General features: G+C 48.1%; 2 protein-coding genes across 2 annotated transcripts in view; one reads left to right on the forward strand and one right to left on the reverse strand.

Moving 5' to 3' along the window:
* Nucleotides 1–918: 918 nt before the first annotated feature.
* Nucleotides 919–5,374, forward strand: rabl2 (RAB, member of RAS oncogene family-like 2). Its single transcript, XM_060060073.1, has 8 exons — nucleotides 919–2,078; nucleotides 2,212–2,241; nucleotides 2,393–2,472; nucleotides 2,600–2,679; nucleotides 3,264–3,375; nucleotides 3,634–3,731; nucleotides 4,236–4,319; nucleotides 4,683–5,374. Exons 1-8 carry the CDS (start codon nucleotides 1,972–1,974, stop codon nucleotides 4,770–4,772), a joined length of 681 nt encoding a protein of 226 aa, XP_059916056.1. The 5' UTR covers nucleotides 919–1,971; the 3' UTR covers nucleotides 4,773–5,374.
* An 886-nt stretch (nucleotides 5,375–6,260) lies between these two features.
* The window catches only part of shank3a (SH3 and multiple ankyrin repeat domains 3a), a 159,436-nt gene continuing 142,003 nt past the window's right edge, over nucleotides 6,261–23,693 (reverse strand). Inside the window, exons 16-21 of the mRNA XM_060061538.1 lie at nucleotides 23,260–23,340; nucleotides 21,934–22,061; nucleotides 20,726–20,831; nucleotides 19,602–20,131; nucleotides 17,363–19,458; nucleotides 6,261–11,225 (exon numbers count right to left, since the gene is read on the reverse strand). Of these exons, the coding sequence (XP_059917521.1) occupies nucleotides 10,667–11,225; nucleotides 17,363–19,458; nucleotides 19,602–20,131; nucleotides 20,726–20,831; nucleotides 21,934–22,061; nucleotides 23,260–23,340 (3,500 nt within the window). The 3' untranslated portion in view covers nucleotides 6,261–10,666. The remainder of the gene's footprint in view (nucleotides 11,226–17,362; nucleotides 19,459–19,601; nucleotides 20,132–20,725; nucleotides 20,832–21,933; nucleotides 22,062–23,259; nucleotides 23,341–23,693) is intronic.

Here is a 23,693-nt window from a genome sequence, read left to right on the forward strand (position 1 = left end):
AAAACCTCATAAATTGAGATTTTCATGTCATGGGACCTTTAAGATCCGATGTCTGAGCTGTGGACGTGACGTGAGGGCCCTCTAGTCTATACCGGGCGTCCTCTCCAGGCCTGGAACACCGACAGCAGAGCCGCGTGGTCCGAGAAGCGGCTGCCGGTGTAAGTACCATATTGGCTCGGCTACCAGATCGGCTCGGGGTCCGTCGTCTGCTGATTACGTTACACAATATCATTGGCTGTACGCTTGAATGGGCGTAGGCTACATTGTGATTGGCTGCTAAGGGACAGTTGTGATTGGCTGTTTTGTGCTGTAGCTCTGGCTGTCGTCATAGCAACCACAGCGAGCACATGTGTGAGCGCGAGTAGGTCTGTCTAGTTTCGGTTTGTGTTGCCAGATTGGGCATATGTCCCGTTTTTCCAGCCTAACGTGATTCAAAGTAGCCAAATCAGGCTGAAAATGTGCCCAATCTGGCAACACGGACGGCTTATCTTAACAGCCAAGATGATTCCGAGGGATGTTTTGTTTTTAGAAGAAAACTATCCATACAGATAGGTTGGGAATGGTCTATGTTCAAAATGAAAGATCATTACAGGCTCTTTAATTTAAGCCATAAAATACCTTATTGCTGTAGATAGCGTATTGTGTGACGTAATCAGCAGACGACGGACCCCGAGCCGATCTGGTAGCCGAGCCAATATGGTACTTACACCGGCGAAGTTGCGGTGCACGTTACCAAGGCGCCTGCCCACGTTGATGACAAAGGGCTCCGGGAAGCAGGAGGCGGCCGAGATGGTGCACAGCGCGTCGCCGACACTAGAGGGGCGACATCACCGTCATCACCTGACCACCACCGACCATTTATAATAATAATAATAATAATAATAGATTCAATTTATATAGCGCTTTTCACGTACTCGTAATTATAGAGACGAGAAGGGCTGCAATAGCAACAAGGGCCCCGTCCCATTATCCCCCCTAGCCCTGGATTTCAACCCTACAATTTGCGCGTTCCCGGGAGGGGTAGGGTGCTACAATACTTGGGGATCAAGAGGGAGCGCCTATTTCCCTTAAAATCATCCCTTGGCAGCTAGCCAGCTCGGTACCTCACTTGGAGCTAAGAGACGAATGACCCAGAATACCGTGCGAATTTAGCAAGCGGCAATTTTTCCATTTTTCACATCATGTTAAATTATTTAACTATAGACTGGATTTAACTCTACGATCTGATTTCTGTAAAAAAATCGGAGAAAATGATTGATTCATTTATTTATTAATTTATGTATGTTCACATACAGCAGCATCTTCTTACCAATGGAAGAATGTTTCTGAAATGCAATAATTATTCATGCGTAGTTGAAGCTGTGGAACAAAAAAGGGCCATCAAACTGCGGCTACATAGTTGTTGTTTTTGACAGGCACCTTTTAGGACCAACTTATACGTGACGTATGGCCGAGTGGTCCTTCGGGCGTCTCCGTTGCATAGAAACCAAAGCCGTAGGAAGCATAGATGCAAACCTAATTCTAAGATAGATAGCTTGTAACGATTTGACGCGTTTTCCTCTGTATTACTTACATTTCAAATTTGCCGATATTTGAATGCTGGTTGTCGTCTTAAGTCTATTCACAAAATTATCCACCTCGCTAGCCAACTATTAACAGTTATTACATTTGAATGGGGCGAGTGCGATGCAAATGTTAAGTTAACGTTGGAGGGAATGATGAGTCTCGGTATGATTTAATACGATGAATGACCATTTCTCTGATCATACAATGTCCACCAACAAAAGAGTTGACCATACATGGACGAAGAACAAGTCAATTCAGCGGCATCACTCATAAACAGTCCGATGTGACTCTTCGTTAGCTTACCAGAGGGAAGCTAAGTTGGCAGCACAACGAGTCAGGATCCTGAACACTGAAACCTTGGACCATTTCTGTGTCAACACGTCCCTTCATTGAAGTGAGGGCACCATGGCCGGGGACGCCAGCAGCATCCCTGAACTGGACCAGGACAAATATGATTCTGACGAGCAAGTCAAGATCATTTGTTTAGGAGACAGTGCTGTTGGCAAATCAAAGTAGGTAGTGACTTTATTCGCACATGAGGCCATAACGATCTATGCATTTATAAATGCATTCATATTGTGTGTTGTAATGTTTGTGTCATACTTCATGTTGGTCACTGGCTGTTGCTTTTTCTCGTTGATTTAGGCTGATGGAGAGGTTTCTCATGGACGAATAGTATCCTTTAAGTTATATCCGTGTGTTTAAAAAAGTAGACATGACTTGATTTCTGGTTCAGCACTACCGAGGTGATTACGGCTTATTCATGATAATCAAATCCTACCTCATAGCCCGTTTTGAGTGGAAAGGATTCTTAACCTTGCTCCAGTCGGCCCCAACAGGTGTCTACGTATGCTCTGACTCTCTACAAGTACCTGACTACTGTAGAGGACAAGTCTGTCGTGGTTGGTAGGTTTCAGCTTCTCTTTCTTTTTTTCTCTTGATCAAATTGATTAAATGGAATCGAATATGGAAGGCTGGTGCTACCGTTGACTCATTTAATGTTGTTGTCCCCTGGTTTGGTTTTATCTTGGAGACTTCTGGGACACGGCCGGCCAGGAGAGGTTCCTGAGCATGCATCCGTCATATTACCATAAAGCACACGCTTGTATCATGGTAGGAAATCTTCCCCCGATTTTTTTGCCGGTCAGGCAGCTACAGCAGTCCACTAAAAGTCTAGGGGTGTGTGGGAAATAAGAAAGAATAAAGAAGAGTTTGATATTATAATGTATTACACGTGCTTAATTTTGTTTTTATAAGGTTTAAATTACAACTGAAATTGTCAACTCACGGTGCATAACAAATACAAAATGCAATGGAATATATACTGTATTAACAAACCAGATCAGAGAGCAAGAGCAACTCATAGAAGATGTGGAATAGGTGAACCGCATCTGACAAGTGCTATTGGTTCCCTGCTGCACCAAGTACTGCCCTGATTAGTGTCCTACCGCTCCAAACCCCCCAGCTTGGTTCGTGTACTCCCTACCACACCAAGCCCCAACATATTTATTATCCTACTTGTCCAATGCCCTGCAGTTTTTCTTGTCCTACCATACCCTATCATGTTGAGTGCCCTACCGCTGCAAATGCCCTCCTGTTCATTTGTCGTGTCCCATCAAGTACCTTCTAGGGGCCATACTGCACAAAATGCCATATAATTTTTTTGGGTTGTTTGTGTTTCCTGGGTCTTCTTCCAGGTCTTTGATGTCCAGAGAAAGGTCACGTATAAGAACCTCACCAGCTGGTACAAGGAGCTGAAAGAGTTCAGGCCGGAGATTCCTTGTTGTGTGGTAGCCAACAAAATCGACGGTGTGTTAGCAGTTTCATAGTTGTTAAACATGCCGATTGTACGTGGACGCAATATTTTAGAATGGAATATATAACAATATGGACATTTTGTTGAATAATATCTTCTGACATTGGTCTTTATATATTTTGACTGCCTTTCTCACTTACTGTCAGAACGGAGAAGCTTTGTTCCACTTGGTGATTCAGGATGAAGGGACACGTTGAAGCGGCGAGGTTTCGGTGAAGAGAAACTGTCTTAATCTGTCATTGTGTCCACAGCTGACCTGAAGGTGACCCAAAAAAGCTTTAACTTCGGCAAGAAGCAGGGACTCCCCTTCTACTTTGTGTCTGCAGCCAACGGAACAAATGTAGTGAAGGTGATGTTTCTGGTGTCATAGAACTACACCCCCCATTCCCTCCAGGACCTTACCTAAAGGTGCAATGTGTTGGATTTGGTGGCATCCAGTGGTGAGGTTGTAGATTGCAACCTACTGAATAACCCCCCACCCCTCCCTGTCCATTGACTAGGAGAAGTTACAGTGGCCTCTACTGGCCTGTAAGGTGCCAGTAGGTACTTACACAATGCTAGGACAGCATTGAGTGGGCACGTCCCAAGGGATGTTGTTGTCCTTGAGTGTTTTTCGCTGTTGGCTCCATGGAAGAGTCCCCACTCCACTCCCTGTGGAGAGATGAAGGGCTCATTCTAGGATTCCTATTTTCATTGCGTTATATTCTACAAAATAATACATACTTACGAAGCAATTATTACAATTATCACTGCACCTTTACTCTTTAAATTGAGTTATTTTATCACCTATGTTACTACTTTTTAAATTTAGTCACATGAACTGTAATCCGTCCTTGTCTTGTCTGGACCACAGATGTTCAGAGAAATGATCAAGAGAGCCGTGGACTACAAACAGAACCCCAGCGACTTCATGGATGAAGTCATGCAGGAACTCGAGGTACTTAGTTGTTATATTGTGATCCTGATCAAGTTCATCCCAAATCGACCGGCACAACGGTCATGTTTACATTAGTTTTCCCGTCCGACCTCATTGAAATCATTTACATTTAGGGCATTTAGCAGAAGCTTTTATCCAAAGTGTCTCACAATAAGTACATTTGTGAATCGTCAGAGGACAGAGCAATAACAATATCCTTACTGTCGGTACAGTAAGGGTACAGTAATCATATGGAGGAGACCATTAAAGAGGAGTGGGGAGCTACAAAGTACCGTTTTGGTCTATAACTGAGGCACTCTAATATTTTTATAAATCTATAAACATATCTAAATGTAGCTACTGTGTGTCATTATGGGCTTTCAGAACTTTGAGCTGGAGAAAGAAGAAGGCCCATCTTGTGGGGCGGTGAAGTCGGCCAGCCCCGGCCCGGCCCCAGCGGAGGAGGACCTGTAGCCCTCTGAAGCCCTCTCTGGGGACCGACCGCCATGCATGGAGCCCGCCTGGAGCACGCTGACCGCAGCAGGAGCGCTGGCAGGAGAGGCTTTCAGATCCCTGACCTGGATGTTCATTTACAACTGTGACAGTTTCATCTCAACACTGCCGTGAAGACTATTCTTTGTGTCTCTTAGTGACCCCCCCCCCCTGGCCTGTAGCTGCAATGCTCAGTGAGTGTTTCCCTCCTGCTGCTCTTCTTTAAGGATGTTGACCAAGGTTGTGGCGTCGTCATGTAGACCTCATATTCTTTGTGTAACATGCGATATATTTACATTAAGACCAGTGCATTTGTATATATCACAATACCGATTCAATGTTTATCTGGGTGTTTGTGTACTGTAATGGAAATGTGAAGTTTGGAGATGTGTTTAGTGCCCTGCGCACACACACAAAGCGAACCGTGCCTGGGGTCGGACCACTACTCCTCACAGGCGCTCCTGATGTGGGAGTGAAGCGTGCAGTTATTCTAGGGATCCATGGGTTTTAGCAGCTGCTGTCGTGCTGTTGTTAAAGTATGACTTTTGATTGACCATATATAATAAAAACAGGTGTATATAATGTTTAGTAGTAGACCCTTTTCATATTTACCCTGGTACTCAGAAGGAGCAGACACAATAAGTCTTAAGTGACCCCAGTGTTGTTCCTATGAATCCTCTGTGTAAAGGGGCTACATCTACTCACATACCCGTATGTCTGCGTGTACCAAGTCGTATGAATCCTCTGTGTAAAGGGGCTACATCTACTCACATACCCGTATGTCTGCGTGTACCAAGTCGTATGAATCCTCTGTGTAAAGGGGCTACATCTACTCACATACCCGTATGTCTGCGTGTACCAAGTCGTATGAATCCTCTGTGTAAAGGGGCTACATCTACTCACATACCCGTATGTCTGCGTGTACCAAGTCGTATGAATCCTCTGTGTAAAGGGGCTACATCTACTCACATACCCGTATGTCTGCGTGTACCAAGTCGTATGAATCCTCTGTGTAAAGGGGCTACATCTACTCACATACCCGTATGTCTGCGTGTACCAAGTCGTATGAATCCTCTGTGTAAAGGGGCTACATCTACTCACATACCCGTATGTCTGCGTGTACCAAGTCGTATGAATCCTCTGTGTAAAGGGGCTACATCTACTCACATACCCGTATGTCTGCGTGTAGCAAGTCGGTTCCTCACACGGGCAGGGAGCTCTCAAATGCCCCGGTCCTCCTCAGGGGAACGTTGTTTAGCTACGAACCCCTCAACCCTGCTGGCAACAGGCACACGAGAGAAAGACAACAGCAAAACAAGCCATATCCAACTATGTACATGCAGTTCTTTATCTAGCTATGTATAGATCTATCTGTATTTCTATAGATTATTTTGGTGCTTTGCTTGGGTTTGTTCTTGCTTTATACACACAATTTCACACAATTCTTAGCAGAACAAGACAATGACAGAGTTAAACTTTGAATTATAAATTTATTACGTAAGATAACAAACATATATCTCTGTGGTGGATATATCTCAGAACTGGCTACAGCCCCCCCTTCAACCACAACACTTTCCCAAGCCTTTCTTGCTTTGTATGGAAATGAGAACGTTTACCTCCCATTATATTAATAGCATCTTTTACTAATTCCCACGTATGAGGAAGGGTTTCAGATTACGGATTAGAGAGATTAAAGCCACATGGAGCCTTTTCGATAGCCTCATGGTCCAGTGGAAGCTTCTTAAATTAGTTTGACCGTAGAGCTGCGTCGAGCAAGGGCGTAGGACCGGGGGGGAGGGAGGGCTGAAGCGCTGCGGAGACACGTCCACTGGTCTAAACTTCACAGTGCAAAAAAGGAGATCATAAACGATGAGAAAATTAACACCGGCCGATGATAAGATCAGAATCCAGTGGGTTGTTAAAAAGATTACGCCACTCCCTCTACACCATGTAGTTTGTGCTTTGTTGATTAAAAAAGAAACTCAAAAGTAACCCTCTGGTAAACTCATTAAGAGTGAGTGATGTTTTCGTAACGGCCTCTGAGGTGAAGGAACACAGACAATCAGGAGTCCTCTTGGCTGTGTCCTCCGTGCCTTTCTGCTATCAACAGGTGTATTGTGTTCTTCTTTGTCTGTGTTTTCAAACTGTATAACAACCCTGAACACAGTTAAACCACACCCTTCGCAAGACCCTGCAATAATAATGACTTAGATTGAGATTTTGATACAAATCTCAACGTGGGATTCTCAGAAAACATAAAAATGACCATTCACACCAGAAAAGGTGCTGTACATGTAATGTATCTAAAAATGTCTGTAGTTCTCAAGATTTCCAGGAGATGGCACCATATTATTGAGTCTAATAGCTCAGGAACATTATAACTAAGGTAGTCGTAAAGTAAAGAAGAAATATACAGTTGTCATTTTTTGGCACATTTTTTCTTTTGTTTATGTTGCTTCCTCTTTAGATAACCCTGTGAAGCACAGGCTAAAACTATCTAAAACTCACAAACCGAAGGTCTGAAAAACGAAAAAGGAGTAGCCAGGTAGCTGAGGTGGAGTGAAAGCTCAGATGCATTCTGGGTATGGAGGAGTGTAAAAGCATCACATTGTGAAGGAGAGTAGCCTACTATATACAAATTCACAAAATCCTCTCTCCATACATACGATTCTCTCCCTCTCGCTCATTCATTTTTTAATTATTCTACTCCACATTTTAAAGGTGAAATTGCTTTGCGGGAAGTACAAAAAGCTGGGCAATTATTACTACTACTAATTACTTGCTGCTCATGAATGTTGTTTGAGTTATGTGTTATGTTTTACACAGCCTCTACCGGGAGTCTCTCTGGGATACAGTAAGGCTATTGTGGAATAATTTCAAAGATTTAAACCCTATCAATAAACTATAGTCTGTCTCTCAAGCTCTCTTTCTCTCTCACACACACACACACACACACACACACACACACGTGCATCTACATGTGCGCATGCATGCACACACACGCTCACACGGACACGCACAAACACACACACCCACACCCACACCCACACGCACACAAATGTAAAGCGTATGAAAGGTGAAGAGAACGCATACTATTCGATTCTGGGATTCCAGATGCAGGTGAGCGCTTTGACGATGAGTGGCTTATATGCTAGCACCTTGTTTTGTGCAAATCATCCCCTAGTTCATAGTTCAGAGTTCAAAAGTTCAAGAGTTCATAGAAAGAATAAAATCTGCACACCTTTGTTCAGAAGGTGATTAACTATGCATATATGCCAAACATTCATATATAGATCTATATATTTTTTGTTTTTCGAAAAATGTATATGAAATCTATCATATATACATTGCTTCTGATTAATATAAAAAGCAAATATTTGTATTTTGTTCATATTTACAAGTATAAGTATGTTGCAATAGACAGTACATTAGTATTTTCTTCTCCTGTCTGGTTCACTCTAAAATTCAAAGTAGTGATAAAAGTATCATGTTCCACAAGCTACAAAATCTACCCACAGTGTAGGAGGGCAATAAATCAAACAATCAAAGAGGAAAAATGACAATCCAAACAAAATCAATAAAAACAAACACAGAAACCAATAAACTCCAACTCAGTCTTAAGATCATAGCACTAAAATACAAAAGAAAATGAAGGAACTCATCAGCGAGGTCACAGTGAGGCAGTGAGTGCTATTCCTACAACATTACACAACATTACAAAGAACCAAATCCCTCTCTACCTCGCTCCCCCCTCTGGCCAAAGTGGTAGAAATTAAAATGAACCAAAAGCGCTTTTGGGAGAGATCCAACGTCCTTGCCATGCCTCTTGGCCTACCGGTCAGACGGCCTTGATCTAGGGTGGTTGTTAATGGTGGTGGTGGATCTCCCAGCTCCTCTTCGAGAAGTGGCTCTGGATCAGACAAATCATTGTGTTGCATGAATAAAACTCACTGGTTCTCACTGGCTGCAGGGGCTACTCGTTTTGATTACAATTGCAGATTTTGTGTGTGTGTTGTTCAGACCTGGTTCAGGCAGAAGACTCCCCCCGTCCTGAGAGCCCGAAGCGTGCCAGTTAAATGACCTGCAATGCTGTTCTGCCAAGGCACAGACTGTAAGCCGATTCAAACCACTGCGGGATCTGTTGTTCTCTCATTTTCGATGATAAAGCTGATGCAGGGAGTGGGGGGAGAAATTAATCAGGCAAAGTAGAACATATCTTTATAAAAAACGTACCAGGCTTATTTCTTGCCAAGGTTTGACCGTTTTGCTGCCAAATCGTAGCACTGCCTGTCCACCTGTACCTGTGATAAGATATTAAATCGTTTTGTCCCTCCATAACTGCCGTATACAGCACTGTAGGATGGAGGTCACCATTGTGGTCCTTGTTTCCACAAAGCAGCGCCCACGGGGCTGGCTGGCCGGGCTCAGACCTGTCAGCCTTGGGGGTTTAAACCTATACTTCCCGAATACGATTGTAAACAGAGGCCAATAAAGTCAGCCACCAAGTGACCCCCATGCCCCAGCCCTCCCTCTCCCCCAACCCCTCCTCACCCCCTCCCTGAGCGGCGCCTGAGGACACCCTGGCTGTGCACTGCGGAAAAAACCCTCATGGAGTAAAAAATAGGAAAGGAAGGAAAGAAAGAGCACACCACTTTAAGAGCTGTAACCCAGGCAACGGGCGGGGCCTCACATTTTGGGATGCCTTTGCGTACGAAGGAAGACCGTAAGAAAATAAAAAGAACACAAAGAACGCTCTCTTTCCGAGTCATGATGCAACTTGCCATGCTACTGTGACCATGAGTAAAGATCAGATTTGATCATGTATATATATGTATATATATGATCGTGTATGACCATTGTCATGTTACTTTTTTTTGTTTACCTTGACAAAAAATCTTTTGAATATATCTATATACTATTTTATTTCAAATATATATATATATTTATATATATATGTATATAATTAGTAGAAATTAGTAAAGTATTGGCGAAATAAATCTTCTCTTGGCCCTCTACACTAGAAACAAAACACAGGTGCAGTTTTATTTATCATATTTCCTCTTTGTAACATTGTGTTTTTTCTTTTCAAAGCTATTTGGATATACACATATATGTATATCACATTATTTATATGTAGATCTATAATATTCCCTTTGGAAAAAACAAAAACAAAACAAGTGTTTGATTAAGTAAAAAGCCACTAGTGTTGGTTAAACATTCTCCGAATATAGTTAATAGATAGCCCAGTGTGGATCCTGGGACCCAAGCTGGATCTCCGGGGGTCTCCTACAGAAGGAGCTCCAAGGTGGCGGTCTGAGAGCGACCCCAGGTAGAGACGACGCTCTGTCTGAGCAGAGGCAGCGTCCTCAGCCGTCATTCATATCACTGGAAACCTCTTCTGAAAGGCCACTGAACTCTCCGTTCAGACACTAGATTGCCTCCCTTCTTTGACTCGCAGCGTGGTGGGGGTCCGGCGTGGTGGGCCCCTAGACTCGACAGGGGGGGGGGGGGGGGTAGAAAGGAGAAGAGGGGTTTCTTTGAGGACACGAGGGTGTGAATAACAAAAGGTTTTGAAATGTTGACTCTTTTGAAGTGTTTGTAGTTGGAGCTGATGCAGACCTCCATGTAAGGTATGAAGGGCCTGATCCTAGAGCTGCTTGCACCGGGGATATGGGGGGGGGGGGGGGGGGATGGAGAGGGAGGTACGATTCAGTGCAGGGTCTCAATGAATGAGTAACTCAATGAGAAGGTGTCAAAACGGAGCGAAGAGTAAAAGAAGGGGGCTCTTTCCTCCATCCTGGTGCATCTTTCTGGGCCTCTCCTTGGTTTGTCTCTACCTCTCCCCCCCCCCACGTTCCTCGGCCTCAGGGCAGGGGTCAGCTCTCCAGCAGATGCTTCAGCGCCCGCTCGATGTTCATGCGGTGTCCGACGCGGGTCACCCCCAGCTCCGCAAAGTCATCTTTGGTGAGCGCCGGCAGGTGGGAGCCCTCGATCTCGTGCTCCTGGAACCCCGCCCGGTGCTCCCCCAGGTTGATGCTCTCCAGCCAGTCGCCCACGTCGTACTTGTTCCACAGGTGCAGGGGCTTCTGGTGGAAGGGCCGCAGGGCCAGCAGCGGGGAGCCCAGCCCGGGGGAGTGGCTCGGCGACGGGGACGGCGAGCGGGAGCGGGCGCTGGAGCTCCTCATCACGAAGCGGACCTCCTTGGGCTCGTGTGGCAGGCTGAGGCTGGAGGTCTTCAGGATGGTGTGGGGGGGCGTGGTCGGCGAGGTGGGCAGGCCGAAGCCGGGGAGGCGCCCGTGGGGGTCGCCCCTGTCCGGGGAGCCCGGGCTCAGGGTGCGGCGGGTGGCGGGGTAGCGGGCGCCGGGCCGGATGGCGTAGGCGGTGGCGTAGCTTCTCTGGGAGATGGTATGGAGCTCCCCTAGACTGCTGAAGAGTCTGGGGGGACATCGCAGAGAGACAAAGACACTTTGAGAAGACGGAACCATCGGCCTCCCGTCCTACAGTCGCAGTGTGTAACGTTTCTAACGCTCCAGCCTGAAGTACCTGGACGTATCGGTGGTGATCTCAATAATACTATCAATGAAATCACATCCTACAACCGATATGTTCTCCAGTAAGATGTGCAGGCCAGCCTGTACCTCTCGCTTTGTTTCCAATAATCGTACCAGCGATGATCCCAAAACCCCTCTCACCCACGCTACACAGCCTGCCCAGCTACGCTAGCTCGCTTCACACAGTGGCCCGGCCAGTAGGAGTGGGCAGAACACTGTTATTGAGCTATTGGAATACTGAGTGTCCCGTCTGCTAACTGGGAGGGGCTCACTCCAAAAACACACTAAAAAAAGAGAGCTTTGCGTAACAAGTAATGTATAGGGCAGAGGTTAGTGACTAAATGACATTTACAGCAGCCCTTGTAATCGCCTACAAACCTAAGGACTGGGTCATCAAGATCTCAAGATATTTACTATCTTATTAAAGTACTTCCAACCAGATCTCTGGCTCATCTGCAGCCTGGCTCAGCTGTATCTGTACAGGATCAGTATGGGCTTGTCTCTAGTGAGGATATTGTCTGCATGCTAATATTGTCTTATCTGTCCACGGCAAGTGTACACAATAGCATCATCTGTCAACGTGTCTGTTTTTATATCAACGTGCATGACGAAGAGTAGTGGGTGAAAACGTGTAATTAATAACTACTGAGTTTTATGAAAATATATTTTTTCCTGGTATGGATTAATATTGAGCTAAATAATCTACTATTATCCTGAAAAAGACTTGATGATTGCAGTCATGACCGTTCTGAATTTATGAAGAAAACGAAACAATGAAAGTGCTCTATCTCTCCTTCCCCTATTGGGTATCTTCCCAAAGGTTCAGTTTTCATGATGCGTCGGAAATGGTTTTGGTATCATTTAAACTTTAGGAAGAAATGGTTGAGTTAGGGTTCAGGTCTGGGCAAGTATCTGGGGAAAGCAATGCATCATGAGAAATGGACACGAGAACAATCTGTATTGATTGTACCTCAAAATGCCAAACCTAGACCCACATTTTGTATTTTAAATCATATGAAACAAGTGAACTGTGACTGGGGGAGAATAAACAGTGTAATGTCAACAGGAAATGAATGCCACTTCTAAAAGTCAGCTTCCATTAACGTCAATGACAGATGGATGAAAGGGTAGACTGTACTTATCCTGACAGACACTGTAGAGCAGAGTACCGCCACTATACCATACTGCCTCCGAGCTGCTGTGCTAATGGGTATTATATACTTCAAACTGGCATTGGTGGTAACACTTTATAATAAGTACATTAATGAACAATTATTTAACATGAGTTAATGCAGTAATAAGCATAACCTGTTTCATTAGCATAGGGTCAAGGGGTAGGGTTAGAGTTAACCCAACCCCTGTTAAATAAAGTATAAATGAATACCATGGTTAACATTAACATATTAGAAAACATGCACACCATGAGACCATTATTACTAAACACATTAGTTAACTGTTAAACAAGTTATTTAATAGTGAGTTAATGCTTATTACTGCATTAACAAAAGGTCAATTCATGGTTAATTCATGTACCCAAAATGTAAAGTGTTAACAGATTGATTTCATCATCTTAACATTTATTCTATATTTCTTAAAAGGCAAGAGCATACCTTGGGCAGGATTCCAAAAGTGTCCATCTACTGATCTAGCGATCGTACAGGTCTACGGCGATCGTACAGGTCTACGGCGATTGTACAGGTCTACGGCGATCGTACTGGTCTACGGCGATCGTACTGGTCTACGGCGATCGTACTGGTCTACGGCGATCGTACTGGTCTACGGCGATCGTACTGGTCTACGGCGATCGTACAGGTCTACGGCGATCGTACAGGTCTACGGCGATCGTACAGGTCTACGGCGATCGTACAGGTCTACGGCGATCGTACTGGTCTACGGCGATCGTACAGGTCTACGGCGATCGTACAGGTCTACGGCGATCGTACTGGTCTACGGCGATCGTACAGGTCTACGGCGATCGTACTGGTCTACGGCGATCGTACTGGTCTACGGCGATCGTACTGGTCTACGGCGATCGTACAGGTCTACGGCGATCGTACAGGTCTACGGCGATCGTACTGGTCTACGGCGATCGTACTGGTCTACGGCGATCGTACAGGTCTACGGCGATCGTACTGGTCTACGGCGGGGCTATGGGATACGACCACAAGTCTTCTTCTCTCATGCATTGGAAAATGTGTGGCCATCGAGATAGTCCGGAGATAAGGTTAGAGAGGTGATCTACCACCACTACTTCTACTACTACTACTACTACCACCACTACTACTACTACTACTACTACTACCCATACTACTAGTACTGTACGCTGGTGGATATTACATGAGATCCATGCGCACTTACACAGTTGTCCCAGGCTCCTGGGCGCACAGTCAGTTCTAGACCAATCAGATCAGAGCAGCAGGGCGGGGCATGCAAGGTGAGCAGAGAGAGAGAGAGAGAGAGAGAGAGAGAGAGAGAGAGAGAGAGAGAGAGACAGAGACAGAGACAGAGACAGAGAGAGAGAGAGAGAGAGAGAGAGAGAGAGAGAGACACAGAGAGAGACAGAGAGAGAGAGACACACAGAGAGAGAGAGAGAGACAGAGACACACAGAGAGAGAGAGAGAGAGAGAGAGAGAGACAGAGACAGAGAGAGAGAGAGAGAGAGAGAGAGAGAGAGAGACACACAGAGAGAGAGAGAGAGAGAGACAGAGACAGAGACGGAGAGAGAGAGAGAGAGAGAGAGAGAGAGAGAGAGAGAGAGAGAGAGAGAGAGAGAGAGAGAGAGAGAGAGAGAGAGAGAGAGAGTGTAATGGGAGAGAATGTTAGCGTCACTGCATCGTGGCTTCCGGCCGACCAGACCTCGTCAGGCAGCTCTCTGCTGCCATCTGTGTGTCTTCTCTACTCTACTGTTGGAATGCACGTGCCTGGTACATCTGAGTGTTGCTAGGGTAAATATCTCCTCTTTCTGTGTGTGTATGTGTGTGTATGTGTGTGTATTTTGAAGTGTTGAACTACAGTGGCAGCAGAGTTAAACGGCCGATAAACCAGTGTGATCGACTGGCCCCTGGGATAGAAATGAACACACTATTCACGTATCAAACACTGCACAAAATGACAAAATAACAAAGGACAAAATAAACAACCAAAGATCCGAAGCAGGGCTAAATTCACTGTATTTCGGGTTACTACTTTACTACTTTACATTTTAGCCTGTGAAAAATATATATCCATACACATATCTAACATATAAGTATGACCAGTGTCGGTGGCTCTTTCTGTCCAATTTGTTTCAATGCATGTTGTAAATCAACTTTTCCAAAACACGTACATTACAGTGTCAGGTACAATAGCGTTTCCTCACTAAAAATAATAGGTAAATAAATGTATGCATGAATATAATTAAACAAAAACAAACAAACAAACAAACAAACAAACAAACAAACAAAAGCAAAAGCAAAACATCAACCAATACAAAATAACATCAATGCATGAACAGTGAACCCAGAAGGGCAGCACAAATCCAAATGGCCAACGCAGGATAAAGCAACGCTGGGGATAAGCAGCATGGGAGATGGCAGGACAGAGAAGCCTGTTAGGGAGCCTTTATGAGACAGTTCATAGAAAGGACTGAACAAAGGGTCTTTATTATTACAGAGGAAGGAAGGAAGGAAGGAAGGAAGGAAGGAAGGAAGGAAGGAAGGAAGGAAGGAAGGAAGGAAGGAAGGAAGGACGGAAGGACGGAAGGAAGGAAGATGATGGTGTGAATGGCTGTACTTCTGGCGTCATGGATGAGCTGCCAGGATCCACACCGACCATAGCTGTAGCTATATGATGCAGATGCAGAAGCACATTATCTTCCATATGAAGATAAAAGTCAATATACCTTTGCTTCAATTGGCTCAAGATTACACACATCAAATGTGGGGGTCTCCTTTTAACCAGGGGCAGCTAAAGACAGGAACAGATCTGTTACTCATACACATATTTGCTGTTTCTTGGTTGGTCTTTTTTCTCCCGGTCTTTTCCCTCAGTGGGATTTTCCCAACGTCTTGAAACACAGTAGAGCCAATGAGTGAAGGTCAAGGGGGGCTTCTACCCTGAGTTACACAGAGCGGGTTCTACTAGTCCCACAGGAACCTGTCTTCTTTACTCCTTTATGTTCAAAACAAGTTATCTTGCAAGGTGGCCTGCTTTTGTTAACACACAAAAGGATCATATGTTTAAATGTTTAAACCAAATTTACAGTAATATAATGTAATACAAGCAAGTTTCTAACACAGTTGAAATTAGTTTTAAGCAAATAAAAAAAAAAAAAGCTTAAAAAGCAGCCCTAGTTAATGAACAGAAATTCCATGTTCATGGGGTTTTAACACTGCATGGTGTGAATATTGACCAAACACAGACTGTGAGTGTGTCCAAAGTATCATGTTCAAAACACTTATCTCACATATCTGCACATGTGTGTCATTAAACGGGCTGTAGTTTAGATTCAAGAGCAATCATTTGAAGGTTATCTGTTAGAAAGGGCATAGCCATCCGTTAGATATTAGTGAGTGAAGTGCTCTGTGAGAATCTCTGTTCTGGTTTACTGCTATAGTGTTTACATTTTCCAATGCTCCTAAAAGGTACACGGTGATGCCTGACAGAAGCTATCCCTGATGATAGATAGTGCAGACATGAGTGAACTGGAGAGGGTCATCAGGTGAGGTGAGGTCCTAATCACTGAGGACCTTAAGGGGCAGCTGATAAGGATGCACTGTTTATTAAAGGGCCCATGTTCCTTTGGTTAAGCACAGGGGAGGTCTGTGTCTGAGGTGAGGTGAAGGGGTGTGAAGGTTAGCTAGGGTAAGCTAGCAGGGGTCAAAGGTCAAAATTCGACAGAGAGGTGCTTAAAGTGGAACCGTCATACTTGCTATTTTCTAATGAAAGAGGATACTGCTTCATCTGGGTGTTATGAGGAAATCATATGTTTTTTCGTTATTTGTCTGGAATTTGTGCTCTACATTGGTCCACTGATGTCGTCGGTCCAACTTTTCCAAGATTCTTTTTACAGAAACAGAGTTGATGTTGACACCCATATGAAGCAGTAGAGTGAAATAGATGAGCATGATGGTTCACACTCTAATGAATGAGAAGAGGCATAGAGATAATGCATATCCATTTGCCTAGTGTTACCTTGTTTGCAGAAAACAGACTCATGACTGACTATAAAAGTGCACGTACGCATGCACGCACGCACGCATGTATACAAAGATACTTTAGATGATTCTGAATTTTTGACAGGAAATAAATGGCATGAAATTCCTGAAGGGGTTATGGTTCTAAGTGGAATGGTCCTTTTCTTTCCAAAATGAGTATTTCCATATGTTTAGCTGAATATCAGACTGACTTAAATGAGCTAAGGTACAGCTCTTAAAGTTATTTTGTCCAAAGCAACATTGAAATATGCAGACAAGGTAACAGTTAGTAATTAGATAAAATGCATCAAAGTGAAACCTACTTTTGGAGAGGATAAGTCAGTTGGTTTGTTAAGGAAAAGGCTAATTCAAGGTGTACATTTACCCTAGCAGATATAAGCTTAAAGTTTACCCTCCTCGGTGTCCCTCTCACATCTGTGGGAATATAAAGGACTGCATTGTAAAACACAAACCCACATATGATTCCACACTAAATAGTAGCAAATAGCATAGCTCTTTAAATTGTTTATAGATAATATATAGCCTATTATTTAGCATAGCCTGGGATGTTAATGCTATCTGATGGCTGAACCTAACAGATTTCTATGGCAATCTTGTTGCTACAGCTAACTGGTAGCTAATGACATCTATTTGCTACAGCTAGCTGTTGTGACTGCTATTCAGTGGTTGCAGCTAGTTGTTGGCTTTTGCCCTGAGTGCTTAATACCATTACAGTGGAGTAATATAATAAATACTAACAATACGCTAATAAATAATAAATAAAAACACATAAACCTAATCTCTGCTCCTGGTGTATTTTGAACTCGGTTCCATGCACTAAACTCACCGGGCTCCGGTCACTGGAGACTTCCTGCCAGGGTCCAGAGACGCCCCCAGTGGTTCCTCTCCTAGCGACCTGGTGTCTTTGTTGAGTTGCTGGAGCCTTGAACTCAGCTCTCCCATGACGGATGGTTTCCCGACTTCATCTGGTCCCAACCCTAGCCCCAGCCCACCTAGATTTCCCAAACTCCCAACACCTAGCCCGATCCCAGGCCCACGGGGCTCCACCGGGTCCCCCCACAGCTTGGACCGCCGCTGGAAGAGGTATCGCGGCCTCGTCGGAGCCAGCCCAGACACCGACGCCGAGCCACCGGCGGTCAACGACGCGCCTCCGGCCGCGGCCGCCGCCAACGCCGCCACCTGCTGCTGGGACAGCAGCTCGCTGTCGGAGCTCTGCTTCAGCAGGGGGTCCCTGAACGTCACCGGGCCCTTCCCGCCTCCTATCTGGGACTTGAGTCGTGGCTTGGGAGGCACTGGTGGCTTGTCGGGCATGAAGGTCTGCCCGTCGTAGGAGGAGGTTTGCGTGGTCTGGGTGTCGGCCGGCTCGCCGCTCTCCGACGAGAGCGTGGACATGCTCGACACGGTGGAGACGGTGCTGGTGGTCTCGAGGTGGTGGTCTCGCTCCCGCTCGCTGGAGCTGTGCGTGTCGGCCTCCTCCACGCCGGAGTCGGCGGCGGAGCCGGACTCCCCCACAGGCGGGGGCTCCAGAGGTTCAGAGGGCTTCCCTGAGACGGACGCTGTGCTGGGCGACGGCAGGGGGAGGGGGGTCTGAGGCTGAGTGGGGGTCAGCGTGGGGGTGGTCGGGGTGGAAGGGGTTTGGGGTGTCAGTGTGTTAGAAGGGGTGGTGGGGGAGGAGGCAGGGCTGGTCTGGGATGAAGGGGTCCCCTGAGCCTTCGCCTGCAGCCCGTTTGAAAACTCCTCCGGCGGCGGCACCACGCCGATCTTACGCAGCTCCTCGCGGGTTTCTTCGTCACTCGATGACAACATGGCGGCCGGCAGGGTCACGGTGTAGGGATCCACGTCCTCCTCAGAGCTGCCCTGAGCGAGGGCCATCTGTTGGACCGGGCTCGCAGAATGGAGGACCGGGGACTTGGCCTGCATTTGGGGTTGTATTTGTGGGGCTGTGGGGCTGGGGGATTTCTCCCGGGGGCTTGGAGGTTTGCTTTGTTCACTGGCTGTTGGGGACGGCGTGGCCTCAGGTTCTGAACCCGCCCCCAAAGATTGACCATTACTCGTGGCGTGCACCATGACGAGCCCGGCGGTCTTCTGCTGGGACGTGTCCAGGATGCTGATCAACATGGTCTTCTTCTCCTCCTTGACCTCCTCCCCTCGTCCCTCCAGGTCTTGTCTGAGCGACACCGGAGAGGAGGACGAAGACCACGGCGGTTTGGTGGACTGAGGGGCTAACATAGCCCCTAACGAGGATCCATAGCCCCCTACCTTGGAGCTCTGGGAGGAGAACGGGGGCGATGCCTGGTCCCCCCCTCCCAGCTGACACTCTTTGGTCTGGATGTCCATGAATATCCCGCCCGGGCCCGCTCGCTCCTGTTTAGTCCTGGGCTCGGGGCTGCTGGACTGGGACTGGCTTTGAGAGGTCAGGGCTCTTTCCCTTGCGGCCAGCGCAAGAGCCAGCGGGGAGTTGGGGTCCAGCGGCTTCCCCGTCAGCGGGTGGATGAAGGTGGTGCCGCTGGGGGAGGGGCTCAGGGCCAGCGCCGGCGGGGGCAGCTGGCCCAGCTCCCGGCTCAGCATGCGCTCGTCGACGGAGCGGGACGGCGTCAACGCGTGGGCCTCGGGGCCGCCGGCGGACAGGCCCTCCAGCGTCCCCACCGACAGGAAGACGGGGGACTTCTTCCGCTCCTCCAGCCGCCGCTCGCGGTCCTTGACGGCTCCGGCGATGGCGGCAGCAAAGGGGCCCTTGCCCTGCAGCAGGGCCTCTCCCTGGAGGCGCAGTCGCTCCCGCTCCGCCGCCAGCTGCTGCTGGTAGTACTCTGCGCGGCTGGTGTGCGTGTGCCCGTGGGCGTTGGCCAGCCGTCCTGAGGGTGAGGTGTCTCGCGAATGGGCGCTCGCCAGCGCCAAACTCGCTCTCTCTTGGGCATCCTCCACCTGCAAGCAGAAACCATTCCAACCACTCAACATAAGGAACTGTTTTTATAACAAGTCTTCAGAACAGGACGGCTCTGCGGCCTCTCATTCATGCTTGGTGTTACTTTGTGATGGAGCAGTGAGTGATGAACCGGGTCCCGTACCTGCAGCTGTTTCACCAGGGGGCTCTTCTTCCTCTGCGGCTTAGTGGGCGTGTACATCCCGATGCTGAACTGCCCCACGTTAGCATAGGGGTTGTCAATCACCCGGCCCTTCCTCTTGATCCGCTCGGGGGGTGTGGTGGCCGCGGGGCGGGGGATGTCGGTGGCTTCCACCGGGAGGTGGGAGGAGTCCTGCAGGATGATCATGGAGCGGGCCTTCTTCTGCCGCTCCAGGTGCGAGGCCTGGCGCTGGGCCTCGTAGGGCAGGTCCAGGGAGGACGGCTTGAAGCTGGAGCGGCCCCCGGGGTCGTGGCCCTGGCTCTGGGTCCGGGAGGGGGGGGGAGGGGGGCAGAAGCCGGGGGGAGGGCAGGTGTCCTGGTAGTAGAGGGCGGGGGGGGGAGGGGGAGCACCCTGAGGAGGGGGAGGGATGGCGTGGGGGGGGTACTGCTCCCGGAGGCTGTCGGTCATGGAGGAGCTCCGGGGGAAGCGGTGCTCGGCCACCAACGCCGACAGGCGGTCCTCCTCAGTCGCACCTGGGGACAGGAAGTCAGCACAACTAGACTCAGACAGGAAGTCACTGCAACTAGACCTAGACAGGAAGTCACCACCACTAGCCCTAGACAGGAAGTCACCACCACTAGACTTAGACAGGAAGTCAGCACAACTAGACTCAGACAGGAAGTCACTGCAACTAGACCTAGACAGGAAGTCACCACCACTAGACTTAGACAGGAAGTCACCACCACTAGACTTAGACAGGAAGTCACCACCACTAGACTTAGACAGGAAGTCACCACCACTAGACTTAGTAAAGGAGCTCTTGGACTTCCTGAGGACAGAAATTCCCCACACCAAGAGATAGCACAGTAGTTCTGAGACTCTTCTCAATTTGCAGCATATTGGATAAGGTAGTACTATTATTATGTCTGTGAGGACATATCCTACACAAATCAGTGCCCTTCGACATGTAAGAAGGTGAAGTTGAAAATAAAAAAAGAATTTGATTCTGAATCTGATGCCCCAGATATATATTTTCCATAATATGCCATGCCGTGTCTGTGCAGTCAGATCATTCTGTCAGCATAATAGTGAGCCAATGTCAAAGTATGTTGGATGTATTGCCTTACCAAACGACTTTGTCCTCGACATACCCTTTGGCACCGGCATGTGACCTCTCTCGATCCCAGGGTGGAGGCCCCCATGGAGAAGCATCCCCTGCCTCTCGAACAGCGACTGAAACACAACACAACATATGCAATGATTCATCCTGTGATTCATATTGGGTACCGCTATGGCACGATTTAGGCGTGAACACGCACGCACGCAGTATGGTATGGTGGCCAAAAGGTGTTCATTATCTAGTTTAAGTCGAATGTTTTCCTTTCATTGTCTTGTTTTCCTTTCATGACCTTATTACATGAACACAGAGTGTGAATTTCGGTGGATATTTGTAGCACGACCCAGAAAAGAAATGGATCATGATGTTTTTAAAGGAGCTAGGCAAACGGTGCGCAAATGTAGTGGACTGTATTTTAGCTTCGAACTCGAGTCTATTTTGGATATCAAAGTTCAAAGATATAATTTGGGGTCGGCTTCGACATGGCCGTGTGCTTTGGACTTGTGTAATACGACTGGTGCTAATACTGGATATTAAAAATACTAGGTGTGCAATGTAATGATCCATAGGAGGCTAAACAAATGCCCCTGAAAAACATTATCATTATCCCCAAAAATATGGAGACAATCTTTGGTTTACCTCACTTTATTAAATTTTAATGCAGCATTAAAATAATATATGAAAAAAATATAAACTATAATATATATTTTATCATATTTTTATTCAATGCTTTTGTCTGTCTTGCCTGCCGCTCTGGGTGCGATCGCTGTCAGCTTCAATGTGCTCTGAGGTACCCCGCCCAGGGACCAACGCTGGGGAGAGCCAATCAGCTAACACGGATATACAAACAAACGCTAATGAATGAAACGACTGGGAGGGCACTGGGAGGCCTGGGACGGCACTGGGAGGCCTGGGAGGCACTGGGACGACCGGGAGGGCACTGGGAGGCACTGGGACGACCGGGAGGGCACTGGGAGGGCACTGGGAGGGCACTGGGAGGCACTGGGAGGGCACTGGGAGGGCACTGGGAGGGCACTGGGACCCCTGGGAGGGCAGTGGGACGCCTGGGAGGGCACTGGGAGGGCACTGGGAGGCACTGGGAGGGCACTGGGAGGGCACTGGGAGGGCACTGGGAGGCACTGGGAGGGCACTGGGAGGGCACTGGGAGGGCACTGGGACCCCTGGGAGGGCAGTGGGACACCTGGGCCGACTCCTTACGCTGATCTCCGCCGGGGTGATCCTCCGGCTGGTCGGCCTCTGCTTCACCGTGGCCGCCCGGTAGTCCCCCTCGGGCCCGGGGGGCCGCATCGTGGGCTCCTGCGTGGCCAGCATCTCGTCCAGCCGCTCTGTGGGGTCAGGGAGGACGGCCAGCCTTACATAAGGACCGCGTGGAGCTGCATCCACGGCAGGACAACGCCCACAGGACACAACACAACCCCCGGCTGGCCTTACATAAGGACCGCGTGGAGCTGCATCCACTGCAGGACAACACCCACAGGACACAACACAACCCCCGGCTGGCCTTTAGGGCAGCGTTCAGGGGCGTCCTTTAGAAGCCTTTAGTAACGATCAACTAAACATTAATGATGGTCTGTGTTTGCACAGCCCTCCAGCTCGTCCAGTGGACCGTACCAACTGGTAGGCTGTTCTGTCCATCAACCGGGTGGACACGCCCACTTGTAGTTAGAAAACTTCAAAATAGCACCTCTAAATATTTACAAAATAATATTGTTTCATGATTTCATGATTGCTTCCTCATTAACTGAAGGCTGATCAATAAATGTTTTGTTAAAGATGAGGTCATCATCAACTAAAGGCTTGTAAATGACTGGTGACTGATAAGGCGTTAACAAAGTAAAACAGATGAAGACTTTATGAGCGAGAGGGAGACCACATGGAGTTGGGGCGTGTGTGTGTCATAACCGTCCTCATGGGAGTGAGTCAGTGGCGGGAGAGGAAATGAAAAACAGGAAATGAAACAAAGACGTGGGGAAGGTGAACGTGTGACTGGTTCGTAATCACCGACACTGTGGAAATCAAAAGCCGACAGGTGAATCATGACCTTTGACGCTCAGGGACGTGGCGATAGCTCACACTCACCTCCTCTCCGTCGACGGGCGGAGGCTTGGAGGGGAAAGCGGGTCAGCAGGAGAAGGGGAACGTTAGGGTGGAGCAGACAGGGCAGAGAGACTCAGAGTGGGCTTGGAGAGCCACCGAGCGTTGCTCCACAATCCAAGAAACAGGCATTCAAGGAACATAAGAGTAGAGAGGAAAAGTGCAGATGTGTATGTATGTGTGAGTTAGTGCGGGTGTGTGTATTTGTGTGCGTGTGTTTGTTTGTGTGTGTGTGCATAGTGAACCTCTGTACGTCTTAATGCCTCACTCTGTGATTGGTGTGTGTGGTGTGTGTATATCGTGTGTGTATATTGTGTGTGTGTGCGCGTGTGTGTGTGTGTGTGTGTGTGTGTGTGTGTGTGTGTGTGTGTGTGTGTGTGTGTGTGTGTGTGTGTGTGTGTGTGTGTGTGTGTGTGTGTGCGCCCTCACCCAGCTCCTCCAGCTCCGCCGTCATGGACTTGGACCGCAGCGTCAGCGTGGTGCTGGGGGCCCTCTTGGGCGGGGGGGGCGCTGTGAAGGACAGAAGGCACGGCGTTGAGGACGACCCCGCCGCCGACCCCTTGGCCCTGCGGCTCAGCGCCCGCCGGGCCACCTCCAGCCGGCCGGCCCAGCCCGCCCTCAGCGCCCTCAGCCGGGCCGGGCCCGGGCCGGCGTCGCAGGGCGTCAGCACCTGGGTCTCCCGCCCGCAGGCGCTGGAGCCCGACCGCCTCATGCTCCGATCACCGATTGGCTGGCAGGGAAAGCGGGTCCGATTGTCCCCTTGACACCACCTCCACCACCAACACCACCAACACCACCACCACCTCCTCCACCACCACCTCCACCACCTCCACCACCTCCACCACCACCACCACTGCGGCCCC

This window comes from Gadus macrocephalus, chromosome 9 (genome assembly GCF_031168955.1).
Source record: "Gadus macrocephalus chromosome 9, ASM3116895v1".
NCBI lineage: Eukaryota > Metazoa > Chordata > Actinopteri > Gadiformes > Gadidae > Gadus > Gadus macrocephalus.